The following is a 15,296-nucleotide window of genomic DNA, read 5'->3' on the forward strand; positions in this document are numbered from 1 at the left end:
TAAGAAAATGCATAAAAATGTGGGAGCATGTGTGTGTGTGAGCAGAAGGACATGCAAGGACAAGCGGAAGTCACACACGCTGGCACAAAGTAACTTTTCCCCGGCAAATGCCAAAGTCCATAAAATATTTTTACACACCCAGATCCGGAGATACTCGTCGGGTGTTCTTTTCTAACTGGAGCCACAGAAACGTATCGAAATGGGGTTGGGGCATACCTTCACGTAAGTATAACGAAGGACTCAGGATCCTGGTCCGGGGAATATTGTTTACACAAGTCATAAGCATTTTTTAGCGAGCCATCGCCATCGCCGTCGCCTTGGACCTTCAAGCGCTCTCTGTTTGCCAGTGTATAAAAGCTCCGGCATTTGCATAAACCTTTACCGAGAATCAGCTTCTCTGTTTGCCCAGCCCATTATGCTGGGGGATACCCCCATTCCTTGGGAAAAACTTTCTACAACTGCAATAATCATAACTGCAACCGCTCGACATTGATTTCGTATTGGAATAGATTGGCGGGCGGCATCTTCGACCGCTGGGCGCCATTAATGGAGCATTGTTTCTCAAGTCTCATTCCCTGTTCTTTGGGAACTCCGAATCCCGAATCCCGAATCCGAGTGTTCTCATTTCCGCTTGATTTGAGCTTAGTGGTCGGCCCATAAAGCATTGAAAAACTTTGCCAAGTGGTAACCGTTCAAAGTTTTAACGTTTTGAATTTTATTCCCGCCATGGAATTCAGTGGGTCACCAAAATGAAACTGATATGTTGGAGAAGGTGCCATCGATGACGATTCTGAAGCCTCACCCCCGCAAATGCATTAGCTTTTGTGTATTTAGGTATTCCAATATCTAAGGGGTGGTTCTATATAGGGTATGAGAAGGTATGATATTTTATAGAACGTAAATAGAAAAGTTTTAATTAAATAATATTCCAGGAAAAATGAATTCTCTTTTAATAAAGATTTAATGTCAAATAGTCATATTACTTTACCCGGAAAATTAAATTTATTACTAAGAACCTCAAACTCCTTTAGTTGCAAAAACTGACTGAAGTAAATAGGTTCTGTGGTTCTGACATTTTAGGTTAAACGATATTTTGTACCGTGACATGTTTGCCCGTCGCTTTAGTCGCCGATTTTGATCCATTCTCCGATGATTGATGACACTTAATTGATGAACATGCTCCTGGCTTGGTCTGCCGTAGGGGAGGGCAGCACAACTCTCAGCGTCACAACAATGTTTTGCGGCGGGCAAATATTTGCCCATGTCTGGCTTTAAGTGGCCCGAAAGCAGCTTAAAGTCCCGTCCAGCTGTTGACAGTGAACCCGTAAAGCCAAAAGCTACGGTCACGGATACGGACTCGTACTCGGACATAAACATGCATGCGGACTGAGGGGTCCTTGGCTGTTGGATACTTTCCAGGTCACAGGTGCTTTTGTTGTCCGCATTAGATTTGCCTTCCGCACTCCCCACAAAAAACGCCCACCCACTTCATAGAACACAAATCTCCGGGTACGCTTGCATTTGGCCTTTTTGTTCGGCCGCTCTGTCCATTTGGCTGTAAAATTTATTTCATTTGTCCAACAACCCGACCCCGCATAGTAGGCATGACGCTGACAGTTTTATGGCAGAGTTAAGCCGATATCAACGGCAGGACATATGACCGAACTGGCCCGGAGCATCCTCCCGAAAAAGTGTAAAATTTAAAGCCTTTTCTGCCATTGATATACCTTGGCGAGCTCAACAATAACAACAAGTGGGTCTGCCATACAAAATGGTATGGTATTTAGGTTTTCCGCAAAAACCCTTTCAACGGACGCACTCATGGCTAAAGCAGATAGCCCGGCCAACAATTCACCAATGTTCAGCAATGCGAGCATTAACCAATAAGCATGTCCCGGTCGGGTGCTTCCGCCTGGATGTGTACCAGTACTCTTATTCAAGTTTCATTTACTCTTTTTCTGGTATTTGAAAGTAAATTAATTAAAAGTGATAAAGGTATTTAATAAGGCAAGCTTGCCAATTCTGATAAAATTTTCAACGTGTTTATCTACTTTTTTGCAGACTAAGTTATTTATTGGGCTTATTAATCTCTTATTGGGCGTTCTCTTGTTAGAAAACGGTGGAATATCTCATAAAAAGTTTAAGCGATTCAGCAACCCACCATTCTTGCCGGTGGTCAGTGATCTTGGCCAGCACGTTACTTTGATGACGCAGCTCTTTGGCCGTCACGTAGTTGGCACAACTCTTGTTTTGTTCCGGTGCTGTTTTCACCTGAATTAAATCGCTGCGTGCCGCTATCGATGCGCCGCTTATCAGTGGGCGAAACTGAAAGCCACAGACTCGTAATCTTAACAAACGGAACTTACTACCATAGTGGTGTTCGTCTCGGCCCGATGTTAACTTTGACAGCTCGATTGGCAAGCGCCCCGGCAGTTGGCTCTGGCACGTAGACCCAACTGGAGCAATTCCGGTAAAAACAACACCCAATAGCGTTAGTGGATAATGGCATCTTTCAAGTGGCTTATTTCGCTGATGCTGCTCACCTGTCAGGTCCTAAGGCAGGTGCACAGTGTCGAGGAGGCGAGTCACTGCACATCGGTGGCGGGAATGGTGAAGTTGCTGGAACTGGAGGACCAACTCATCCAGAACCTCGAGGATTACGCCGACGAGTTGGAAAAAAAACTGGACACCGTACGCAGGTGGGTAATAAAAATATTTGACCAGACCTATCGTTATACTTTATGCGGTTTTTTCGAGGTCTACTTTGATCAATAATATCATAAATCATAAAAAGTATATCATATGCTATTGAGGTACAACTTGTATCAAAATAAACAAAAAAGTTCAAAAAAAGCTCTGAGTAATAACAAAAGATTATTCTGTTATCTTTATATAGGTACTTTTGTTGACATGCCATTAAAATTTGATTTAAATCAAACAATACTGCCTCAATATAGATTAAAATATTATATCTTTCAGGAGTATTGACAGCCTGCGTTTGGAGAACCAAAAGGCACGGAGCACCACGGTGGATTACTTGTCGAATCCTTTGAATTCTTTTTCCCTGATCCGTCGTATGAACCGTGACTGGCTGATATGGCAGCTTTACATGGAGGATCAAGTGGGCTTGACCCAGGCTGACAAGATCCAGAGCCTCAGGGAGGAAATGCCCACAAGTACCGATGTCGAAGAGGCAGTAAGCGCCTTGGATCGAATTCAGGTGACATATGGCTTAAAGGTGGAGGACATAGCCAAGGGGCTTCTTAATGGAAACCAATACCCGTAAGTATGGATATTACATTTGAATAATAAATTGTTTTTAATTTTAACCATTTTTAGTGTTAGCCTCACTGCTTTGGATTCATATGCCATGGCGCAGATCCTCTTCGACCAGGGGCGTTTATATGGAGCATCCAGGTGGATTTACCAAACACTAACTTGGATGGAAAATTTCAAACTGGCGGAACCTTTCTTGTTGGCCAAAGATGAGGTCCGGACCTTTTATGCGGAAACTTTGCTTAAGCTTAGTAAGTGCAGAAGTTCGTAGTTTCGATATGGTTCTAAAAATATTACACTCCGATAGACCAAAAGGCGGATGCTCTAAAAGTTGTCAACATTGCACTGACTGATAAGCCGCATGATATTAAACTGCTGGTGAAGAAAATGGAAATAGAAGCTCTGATAAGGACGGGAACCAGCAACCAGCAGCCCCAACCGACGGTAGGTCTTTCCAGGTGATAAGGGCATTGTGGAAACATAGATAGGGCTAAATTTGACGACCCCAAAAAAAGAAACAAAACCGATACACATACAGAAAAAATAATCAATATGAGTATCATTTCCATTGACAAAACAGGAACTAGATGATTGAACTGTGGTTTCAAAAATATTTATGACTGATTATTATTTAAATAAAATCATTTTTAGAACCCGCTCTCCAATCCAAACAGCCACCCAACTCTCTATGAAATGGGCTGTCGAGGAATGTATCCACCTTCCACCGATTCCAAGCTTCTCTGCCGCTACAATAGCACCACCACACCGTTCCTCACCCTAGCTCCTCTCAAGATGGAAGTGGTGGGTCTGAATCCTTACATGGTCATTTACCACGATGTCCTCTCTACTGCGGAGATTGAAGAAATGAAAGAAATGGCCACCCCAAGTCTGAAAAGGGCCACCGTTTTCAAGGCCTCAGAGGGAAAGAATACCGTGGTAAAGACCAGAACCTCCAAGGTGGCCTGGTTCCCCGATTCTTACAACTCCTTAACTCTTCGTCTAAATGCTCGCATAAACGATATGACTGGATTCGATCTGTCTGGCTCGGAAATGCTTCAACTAATGAACTATGGATTGGGAGGGCACTACGACAGGCACTACGACTTTTTTAATACAACTGTAAGTATTGTCAATTGAAATGTGAATACAATTTTATTGATTTAATTCGTACGACAGCAGCAAAATTCCAGCGCATTGACTGGAGATCGCATAGCTACAGTACTATTTTATGTGAGTAAGAAATATTTACTTAAAATTTTGATACTTAAAATAATATTTAATATTTTTGAAATATTGTAGATGTCTGATGTAGAACAGGGCGGTGCCACAGTTTTTCCCACCATTCATAAAACCGTTTATCCTCAGCGAGGTTCGGCTATAATGTGGTATAATCTTAAGGATGATGGTGAGCCCGATGAGCTAACGCTCCACGCCGCCTGCCCGGTTTTAGTTGGTTCCAAGTGGGGTAAGTATTGATATAATATTTATGTATAATATAATATATATATATAATATATAATAATATATTTATCTACCCTTTATAGTTTGCAACAAATGGATTCGAGAACGCGCCCAGTTCCGCAGTCGCCCGTGCCTTAAAAAGTGACTTTGATTCTCAAATTTTCTAAAATTAGTCTAGTGATATTATACACCAACGATGAAACTCAATAAAAACTACCTCAAACCAAACTAAGTGTCAATTTAAGTCACAAGGTATTTGATAAAAGCAATCTAATGTCAAGTTTGAAAAATTCCAAAGCGCTTTGGTCAACATCATCATTCACCATATTCGACAGGTGGAAATACCCGTCATATCGAAATAATCGAGAGACAAATTCCTCTAGATTATTCAGTATTTTCTTTATTTTAAGTGGTAACATGTTAACCCAAGCATGCCACGCCATTTAAGTCTATAAAATTTAACATTTGAATGTTCAGTTTCTGAATTTCAAACATATTTGCAATGAGACTAGTAGCGCTTTTGATATTAATTATACTTTTTTCGTTGACAAATGGCACTCCTGATAAGAAACCATCACTATCGGTGGTTTCTATGGTACCACTACTGGAAATGGAGAGAAAATTAATTAATAACCTTGAGGAATACGCAATTGACTTGAAACAAAAACTGCAGATTATGGAAAGGTACAATTACACTTTTGCAAGTTTTTTGATTCTAATTACATCAATTAATTTACAAATTAATTAGTCAAATTGCATCGATGAGAGTGGAAAATGGCAGGGGTTACGCTGATCCTTTGACCTACGTGTCGAATCCATTAAATGGACTTTCACTTATCAGAAGGCTAAACAAAGATTGGGAAATGTGGCGAAGATTTATTCAAAAGCCAGTGGGTGTCCTGCAAATGAAAGCACTAGACCTTTGGCTCAAGGAATTGCCCACGGACTTGGATCTTTATGGTGCCTGTGAAGGTATTCTCCGAATAAGGGACTATTATGATCTGAAAATGAAGGATATTATAAGAGGAAACCTCTTTGGCATTAAATATAAGTATGTTTTGATTTGGTTTAATATCTCCTGCCATAAAAAACCTTTTTTAATTAGTGTTACAATGAGTGTAGCTGATTTGTATGCCATGGGCCAGCACTTGTTTGAAAAATTGCAATTTGTGGATGCTATTCCTTTGCTTCAAGAAGTGTGGCAACGAATTCGAGAGGATCCTTTGCCCATGGGTGCACATCTGAGTATAGAGGAGTTGGATGTTATAAAACTTCTTGCTGAGTCACTTGTCCAATCCAGTAACAAGTTGTAATTTTTCTGCTTTCTTAATCTAACAATTATCCCCTTGTTTTAGAACTGTACCCAGAAGCTCTATCTGTCCTGAATAAGGGCCTACAGCTCAGCAGTAAAAATGCCTTCCTTTTACGTGAAAAGGAAGACATCCTGAGCCTTAAGAAGGAAAACCCAAGCACACCATCAAAAAATAGCACAATTGCTGATCAAAAGCTTTGGAGTAATTTAAAAGAATCTTGCAAAGGAACTTTTATTAGTCGAAATAGTCGATTAAAGTGTTTCTTTAACTCCAGCACTACACCTTTTATTCGTATAGCACCCTTTAAAATGGAGCAAGTCGGATTGGATCCATATGTGGTACTATTTCACAATGTCCTTTCTCCACGAGAAATATCAGCACTTATTAAAATGTCTGATCGGAGATTGGCTCAAGCTAATACGGTAAAAAAAGATTCGTTTAAAACGCTGGTTAGAACAGCCAAAGCACTTTGGGTCTATCAGGGGTATAGAGAACTCACTAAGCGAATTTCCAGGCGTATCCACGATATGAGTGGCTTGGAGTTGGCCGATGCTGAGATGTTTCAGGTATTTATTTAATGTTATTTTTTTATATTATTTTTTAATTTTTATAAATTTAGATAATAAATTATGGTATTGGAGGACATTACGGAAAGCACATGGATTATTTTAACTCATCAGGTACATTTTTTACGGGCTACTATCGTAATCGGACTAAAAAGTATTTGGGAGATCGTATAGCCACTGTTTTGTTTTATGTGAGTTATTTTACAATTTAAAAATATATTTTATTGACTTCTTTAAGCCAGCTAAGCGATGTGGAGCAAGGAGGAGCTACAGTTTTTCCAAAAGTATCAACCTTTCCAGGGTATACTGTCTACCCCCGAGCTGGAACGGCACTTATGTGGTATAACTTACACACGGATGGCATAGGTGACAAAACCACCATGCATGCCGCATGTCCGGTCATCGTAGGCTCCAAATGGGGTGAGTATACAAACATATATCCTAAAAATCTAGTTAAAAGCATATTTATTTCTGATTCAGTGATGACCCAGTGGATACGTGAACGTAGTCAAATCATTGTCAGACCCTGTCTGGAGCCCTCGCCGTCCCTTACCCCGACATAATCATCGACAAACAAATTTCCGGGACATAATCACTTTGCACTCTTAGCATAAACCCAACCAGCTCAGCTTAAATGCCTTTTAAAATGCCAACACGGAAAAAATAAAGTGCTGAGTGGTTGATAGTCCCTGCCCCAGAAGCAAGGTAAACCCAAAGGCCACCGCCAACCGCATTTTAGCATACTCCTAGCATACTACGAGCTCCCTCGTGCCCCAAAATGCCAGTCTTCTGGTGGCGTCTAGTGTCTGACACCGCGTACGTGATGTGCAACTTAATGTTTCAATTAGAGGTGAAGTGACGCCTCAGCAGGGGCTATCGTTATCGCTCCACAGCACTGAAAAAAAAAATCGTTGTAATGTTCGCTAAAAATATATATAATTCAAAATGACTTGTCTTTTAGTCTAAAAAACAGGACAATTATAGGTATTTTTGGAATCATAAGAATGACTTGCGTTCTTGCATATAATTCTTAATTTTTTCTCAGTGTCATATCCTTCTATGCGTGTGTTTGCCAAACTCGGATACGAGTATCTCTATCAGTCTGTGCACTTATCTGCTTTTAAAAACTTTTAATAATGAACTCTCGTCCACCGCCGAACGACGTGTTTGGTGTCAGACCTTGGCACCCCAACCCCATCTGCTGACTCGGCAATTTTGTTGACTTCCACCCAAATACACCTTTTATTTAAATAAGTTTCATGGAGTAGACTCTATTCAAAAGTTTAATTAATAGTGAAGAATAAAAGAATTCTTCAACTTTAACCGCTTTAAGAATTTCGCAGACAATTTATATTTTTTGGTCCATCCAAAGCCCAACACCTTTTCATAAAACGCAATGCCAATAAATAAAAAATTGCCAACATATGTGAAATAGTCCTGTCCAAAAGGCCAGTAAGATTTTCAAATATACTACACGGGAAATAAATAAAAAGGATGTAACAAAGTAACCCTTGAAGAAAACACTCCAAGGAGTTGTACCTAAAAACGAATTTCGTTTTGATTGTGTGCACTTTATGGCGTGTCCCATGGAACATCCACCTTCCTGCCACTTTGCCCAGGGTCTTGAATCGCAGCCACCACAGAGATGATTACATATGCGCAGACCAATAATTTTGCCCAGAGACTACAGACCAGAGACCGGGAAAAAACGTACAATCTAACAAGGTTAAGAAATGTTCCGAGGCCGGGCATTGATTGTATGAATCTAGTAAAATGTTTTATATGCGCATCGAAGATGAATGGGTGGGAAGCGGAAAAGGGTTGGCCGCCCACATTTTGTGGTCAATGAAGGAAATATGATTTGGATTTTGTTACTTTGATTACACACATTACATGCGAAAAATGAAAAAGAAGCAACAGAACCCAGACAGACCAAAGGGTCAACCGACGACTATCCCGGCGCAACGTGTGTTAAATTTCAAGTTGCGGTCTGCCGTCGTAAAGCTTTTGATGGCCCCAGTCTACGGCCAGGAAATTGAGTTTTTTCACCAGCTGTCCCACCAGATGAATAAAGTAGCAAAAAACCTAAAAGAAATGATTTCTGCCTCAGTCAGGGTCAGTCTGGTTAAATCGATAAGTCATACAATGTATAGAGCTAATTTAAATTTAAATCTAAATATGCCAACGATCGGTCAATCAGTAGATGGGCCAGCCTTTCAACACCTTCATCGGCAAGGTGAGTCTTCTATTTATACTAGAGAAGGCACAGAAAACAGAACAGATGCAGAGCCATTTGCCCGAGACTTTCACTGAAAATAATATAATTTTTACGTTTTGAAACTCAGATATTTTAGTCTTTTTGAATCATTTTTTTAGGCATTTAAAGATCTTTTTAAAATATAAATCTTTGTTTAACAAAGTTTGTTATAGTCAAACCTTTAATAGTGATTGTTTTCAGTGCAGATCAATCACTAGATCGAAGGTGTTGACAGGTGCCAAGACGTGCCTGCATCGAGTGCAGTGCACCGGCCATCGATCGATCGTTTCAAACGAATCCATTTCGAACTTTCGATTGACATTCGAGCACCGGGCATAAATTGATTAAATGCCAGTGGACTGAGGGGCGGTGATGGCTCACAATCAATTACGGCAGGACGAATTTGACATGGGGGAGTGATTGCATAATCTGGACAGTTGCATGCAAATCGAAATCGACATGGGACAGCCAGTCAGCCAGTGGAAATCAATGCCAAAGTTGATTTACGTGTGCGGACGCCAATTGTCCTCCGCTGGAGCGAAACAATCCCAATCATCTATGCACATTCCTGGCCATATCGAAATGATTTGAGTCCAGAGTCCAGAGAACCCAGGGTCCGAAAGCCGAAAGCCAAGAGGCGAGAGGCGAAATACGGGATACGAGCCAATGACAAATGCGGCTAAACGAATTATGTCTAATGGCATTTCAGGTTGAAATGCGATTAAAATGCAATTTGAAATGCAAAACATTTCCCTTACTCCTTGGCCAGAAGGTGGGGGCAAAACTCTTGTTTCCATGCTCCCGCCCGACCACACTTTAAGAGTTCTCCCCTTGGCCAGCTGCCTGGCTGGCTGTCGGCCAAATAGTCGTGTTTTGTTCTGTTTCGGCTTTTTCAGATGCATTTCTATATGTTTTCTGCTGCGGTCATGTCTGGGAAGCTGGCACCTGGTTGACCATTAAGAGGCTTCGATAGATTGACTTCAAATGTCTTAGAAAATCTTAAATCGCGCAGCTTAAAATTTATGCGGGCCCGTTGGACAATTAAAACTCCATTGCCTGTCGGACAATGTGGGCAAGTGAGCGGGAAGGCTGCTTTTGGTTCTCGTCTGGCTAAAAACTATTTTGTGTCTGCCAAGAAATTTCCCGCAGCCAGTCTGCCGTTTATTTTTCAGTCTGTGGTACCTTTTGTCACCTCAGTCTGCCGCACTAAGAACTATGATACTATAGTACTCTTCTCCTCTTCCCGACGACAACGAAGCATAATTTATGCGTTGGCATTGGCCGGAGTCTGGCAATTGGTATGGGAATGGGTTGGAGTGTTGCTGTTGGATGTTGGATGCAAACCTGGCCAACGGACACATTTCTAGACAAGCGAACATGACAGCGGCTATGTCGTCTTCTTGGCTGTCGTCTGCTCCGGTCCTCCTGCTTTGTTCTGCGGTGGAATTTCACGTGGAAAAAGCCCTGCCAGCAAACGTAAAAATTATTTTAATTAAAGCACTGCCAGTGAAGGGATTTCCTTGAAAGCAAGTCGAAGTTTAAACGCCCTTTAGTTGGTCTCTACTCGGGCCTTCTAAAACTCATGTACCAGAGAATAAATACCTGTCCCTAAATAGTCTTTGGTCTCATTTGTTAGTAAGATCAAGGAAGAGTATCTAAAAAAAAAAAGAGACTGCGGACAATGAGCCACAAAAAGTACGAAATCTAGGAAGGAGTGATCCGGTGGGGATGTCCCTGCTCGATTTACGCCCTGCATTTGTCATGATCTGTTTGTTTTGATGTATGGCCACGTGATTAATTTAGCCAGATCGTGGCGTTTGTCGCAGTTCCGTGATTTTTTTCGCTCGATTTGCACTTTGTTAGCGAAATTTGCCCAGAAAATTTCTCGCGCCAGCCCCAGCTCATTTTAAATTCATTTGCCGCCCAACTTCTGAGTAAATGCCGCTCTAGCACCATGCAACACGCTCCCTGCCCATCCACGAAACATATTGATTACGCTTTTTATGGAGCCATCACCTGCCACTCCCTGGCAAGTAATTTGCATATCTATGGACTCCCCCAAATAGGTAAACCGAGCAAAATCAAATCAATGGCAAACGCTCGCTCGGCAGCTGCGACACCTCACAAGTATCTTTGTATCTGTATCTGCGTCCGCCTCCGTTACTGTATCTGTATCTGTGTCTGAGCCGTAACAGCTGCACACCTACACACAATTTGATTTTATGTTTGCACACGCAGCAACAATTTCATTGTTTGCAAAATAATTGCAAACCTTCCCAGCAGATGTGCCCACAAATCCTCCGCCAATCCCCAACCCCAAAAGCAAAGGTGGTGCCAAAAAAAAATGTGGAAAAATAAAAGGGATGGCGGGGAGATGTTAGGGGAAAAAAGAAAAGCTTCAAACGGAGATTTCGCTGGCAAATTGCTGGCAAATGTATTCTCCCAAACAATTAGCACGGAAACAATGGATGAGCCAATATTTCGGTTTAGTTGATGGCCCCAAAAATGGATTATTGGCCAGTGGGCATAAATTCGGCAGTCGATTCCATCTATCCACATATTTCTGCCACTCCAATGGAGGAGCCACCACTCGATGCCGCAGCTTTCACCAAGCGGAAGTCCACTCCATTTAATGTACGAATTTCGCGCCATACTCGCTGACCAACTTTGGCACTGAAATTCTGTGGGTATTTCGGTCAATATCCAGTGTTTCAGATTTAACTGATGGAGTAGTGATCAGCTTATAAGTTTTAAAATTAAACGAAAATCGTTAAAAATATTAAAAAATATGTACAATATATTTTAAATAAAACAAATTAGGAAAGAAGGTTAAAAGACATTATAAAATCTGTCATAAAATGAGCAGAGAATTGTAGAGGACATCATATGGTCTTTTGAAACCACTCAAAAGTGGTACTCTAGTGGTGGTAAGGGCCTATTTGACAAAAACCACCGGAACAAGGGGAGTGTCACAAAAAGGTACACCGCAAATCGATGAAAAAAATTGTTGGCACTGGAAACGCTTCCGCCCTTCGATTTTTCCAAACGGCAAAAACAGAAGGGAGTGAGTGGAAAACAAAGCTAGGACAAAATTCGATGCGAGAGAAATCAAATCGCCATCGAAAACTAAACTAAAGTGCTGCCCCAATAACGATCGTAATCCCCAAACAATTCAAGACGACTCAACGACTATTTTTATTGGCCATCTACAGAGCCACCTTAACAATTAAGCTTAATTTGAATAATCAAAAGCCAAACAAGAGGCGAACTCCAGGCGCGCGCAATAAAAACTTTTCCAGCCATCGAACCTGACAATAAATTCCAGGGGCAAAACAAAAACAAGAGCAACTAATGAAAGAAAATCCGCGGGGTGTGAGTCTTCTGGGGATGGGGTTGGAGTGGTTTGTAAGAAACTTAATTGAAATAATTTCGGCAGGCGTTCCCCAGAAATCAAAGCATCCTTGGCGGGTAAGCACAAAGTTTTACGACAAACTGAGCAATCAAAAGGAATCGCCAAAGGGGTGAACCGGGAAAGCAGTGGGTGGTTTTTGTACATTTATGGGTTTGGTATCACCTTTAATATTCGATAAGCATCAATGAAGTGAGGGATTTTGGAAGCTTAACATATGTAAATTCATCTCGTCCCTTCGGTGAGCATTTAAAGGCAAACTTTGGCAGACAGCTCCTTGGAGCCTTTGGCTATTTGTGTGCCAAACTTTGCCCGCTTTAAGGGCCCCTGCCTCATATCCTTTTTTAAAAACAAGACCAACGTTCACCGCGCGAAGGTAAGGCGTCGAAGCGCATCTTGTGAGCTAACGAATTGCCCCAAGGTCCTTAAACATAAGTACACATCTTGTATCTTATACTTCATTATAAAATTTCTTGCCAGATACAGAATCTAGCTAGTTATAAAATTGTTATAAGCTAATAGTTAATAGCTATTTATACCCAGTTATAAATGATTATAAAAATCTCTAATTAATAAATAACCTTCTCTAGAAGACGCTTTAAATTCTACTCAAATTTAGTCACTTAAGAAAAGGAGAGCCGAAACAGGACTCACATGGCTTATTTAACTTAAACTTAACTCAAACAGGACTTTCACATTTACAAAGAGTCCTGCAACTGGGGGGATAAAAGGCCCTGCCGAAAAAGTGTGTGGCAAAGTAAACGATTAAAATATGCACAACACGAGTAAACATATTTTGAAGAAGTAAATATCCTGGAGCAGAAGGAGCACCGAAGACGTAAGAATCGGAAGAGGAAAACCAAGCTCAGGAGCGCATGAAATGTATTTAAAATATGCCAAGTGGCAGACAACCTCATTCCCCTCACCATCCTCTACGGCTCTCCTCAAGGACTCAGGACACGTAGCTGCGAAGCGACGACAGCGAAATTGGGAAAGGAACTAGAGTCGGGCAATATATATCTGAAGGAGAAGACGACGAGCAAGAAACTGCACGTGGGCACAAAAGGCGCAAGGTAAATAAATACTGTAGCAGTGGCTGCCAGGCGGAGGAGAGAGTCCTTTCTCCAGGACCATCCCCTTCCCTGACATTCTAAGATACTTACAAGGATTAAAGAGTCACTCAAGTTAAATGCATTGAAAATGAACCAAAAGAAGCGTAAAAATGTTGCGCACTCTGAAGGAACTTGTTCAGTTGAAGAATTTGCAGGACGGGGAAAAGTCCTGTAGGTGTACTCGAAGCACTCCTTGGAGTGGGTGTTGTGCTCCAGCTGCTTTGGTCCTTGGCGCCAACGTACCTCCCATTCCCCGCTACTTGTGGCACTTTTAATTTTACTCACAGTTTATTCAATCTTCGTAGCTTGGATTTTGGCGAGGGCTTTCCCAGCTACTTTCTCCGCATTTTCCCGCTTCTTTCCCAAAGTGGCAGTTGTTGATTTAGCGGTGTTTAAATTGAGTCGTATTAGTTGGATTAAGCTCGAGAGCTGCTTGAGGTTTGGGTTTTGCCAAGTTAAAGCACAGAAGCTCAGAAAATTAGATCAGAGTTGCAGGAGTGCGGCAATAAGATAGACATTTAACGTACATCTTTGAAGGAAATTGGCAATGAAATTTATGAAAATTGTCCATAAAGAATTAGTTAAAGCTTGATATGAATTTTAGAAAAAGGGCAATCCCTGCCAAAGTGACAATGGGGAATCAGGTTTAATCCTCTCTTCACAAGCCACAATTAATGGATTTTTATTGCCGTACATCATTCAAAAATTTGTCAATAGAAGGCCAGACCGCAGCCCATTTAATATATATAAAGGGTACCCACCATCGGACCCACCTCCCGGGGGGATACTCCCTATAGGTATTTTATTATTTATCAGCCAGCCACGATCGAGGCCTGCCCGGTGGCTCCGCTGTTTTATATTATAAAGGCAATATTTCTGTGAGCGAAACAATAAAGTCGCGCTGTCATTGATTTATTTGTCTGCCTCCGCGTGGCAACAATAAACTGTGACTGTGCAACGCGAAATGCACTCGCACTCGCACAATAATGCTGCACAATGGCCGCCACCTCAGCGGTGGTTCAGTTTCCAGGACAGGATGGGGTGCATCGGTGTTGAGCCTCAAACATAATTCATTTCCGCTCATTGTCAGCACCCGATTTTTTGCATTGCATTTAAAATAACCGAACACAGAAGCCATGAAACGCACGTCCAAAGGATCTCAAGTGCAAAAATCCCCAACGAAAACAAAGTAACCGTCACAGAAAAAAAAACTGGCAGGGCCATTGCAGCAGGACAATGCAGGTAAATTGACTGTGGATTTCGGGCTTTGTCCAGGACAAGCCGAGCAAATTTTTGCAACGAAAAAAACTGTCCAATTTATTGAATTATTCGGTTGGTTATTGTTGGAAATCAAAAAATAATTCTGCATAACTTTGTTGTAATAAAGGAAAAAGTTGAAACTGTTTAAAAACTGATAAATTTCAATATCAGGCAAAGTTAAGAGCCACCAGCAAGGCTTAAATGTACACTACCAACTTTGTTTAAAATTTAAGTGACATTTGGTCCAAAGCTCCACACCGGGGATGACATAATTAAATCCTTGCAGTAATTAAATTCCCCAAAAAATCATTCCCCCTTCCAGTTCTGGGTAAACAAAACCCTTCCAGAAACTACCTTAATTGCAGGCGATAAGCCGGCAGAGACGGGGGCGCATACGTAATGCAAATTATTTTCAACATTTTCACATTTAATTGCAAAGCTGAGGACAGGACTACAAGGACAACGGGGCAGGAGTTTTGTGGAAAGGGTTCGACCGACAACTCGGCACATTCATTAAGCCGGCGGGGGAGAGGACGGTCAAGTGTCCCATGTCCAGTGTCCTTTGCCCAGGACACTGTCCAGAGAACTGGGCAGCGGAATGCGGCAGCATCATACATGGCGTGCCTGCTGGAAATTAAGTTT

At 41.6% G+C, this 15,296-nt stretch overlaps 2 protein-coding genes across 6 annotated transcripts; both read left to right on the forward strand.

Annotated features, from left to right (window-relative positions):
- Positions 1-2,453: 2,453 nt before the first annotated feature.
- PH4alphaPV (prolyl-4-hydroxylase-alpha PV) lies at positions 2,454-4,974 on the forward strand. 4 transcript variants are annotated; one of them, XM_017245357.3, is made up of 8 exons: positions 2,454-2,699; positions 2,980-3,282; positions 3,340-3,527; positions 3,584-3,720; positions 3,928-4,395; positions 4,453-4,506; positions 4,576-4,741; positions 4,821-4,974. In XM_017245357.3, exons 1-8 carry the CDS (start codon positions 2,503-2,505, stop codon positions 4,880-4,882), a joined length of 1,575 nt encoding a protein of 524 aa, XP_017100846.2. In that variant the 5' UTR covers positions 2,454-2,502; the 3' UTR covers positions 4,883-4,974. The 4 variants fall into 4 exon arrangements, with proteins under 4 accessions (XP_017100846.2, XP_070137453.1, XP_017100849.2 ...); XM_070281352.1 differs by having other exon boundaries at positions 4,456-4,506; XM_070281353.1 differs by lacking the exon at positions 2,454-2,699 and adding an exon at positions 2,819-2,896.
- Positions 4,975-5,097: 123 nt separating this feature from the next.
- On the forward strand, positions 5,098-7,565 carry LOC108128024 (prolyl 4-hydroxylase subunit alpha-2). 2 transcript variants are annotated; one of them, XR_011443176.1, is made up of 7 exons: positions 5,098-5,421; positions 5,486-5,788; positions 5,843-6,036; positions 6,093-6,616; positions 6,670-6,807; positions 6,855-7,036; positions 7,097-7,565. XR_011443176.1 is itself a non-coding variant. In XM_017245383.3 (7 exons), exons 1-7 carry the CDS (start codon positions 5,240-5,242, stop codon positions 7,177-7,179), a joined length of 1,602 nt encoding a protein of 533 aa, XP_017100872.2. In that variant the 5' UTR covers positions 5,098-5,239; the 3' UTR covers positions 7,180-7,565. The 2 variants fall into 2 exon arrangements, 1 of the variants encoding a protein (XP_017100872.2); XM_017245383.3 differs by having other exon boundaries at positions 6,859-7,036.
- Positions 7,566-15,296: the final 7,731 nt, after the last annotated feature.

This window comes from Drosophila bipectinata, chromosome 3R, assembly GCF_030179905.1.
Source record: "Drosophila bipectinata strain 14024-0381.07 chromosome 3R, DbipHiC1v2, whole genome shotgun sequence".
NCBI classification, from domain to species: Eukaryota; Metazoa; Arthropoda; class Insecta; order Diptera; family Drosophilidae; genus Drosophila; species Drosophila bipectinata.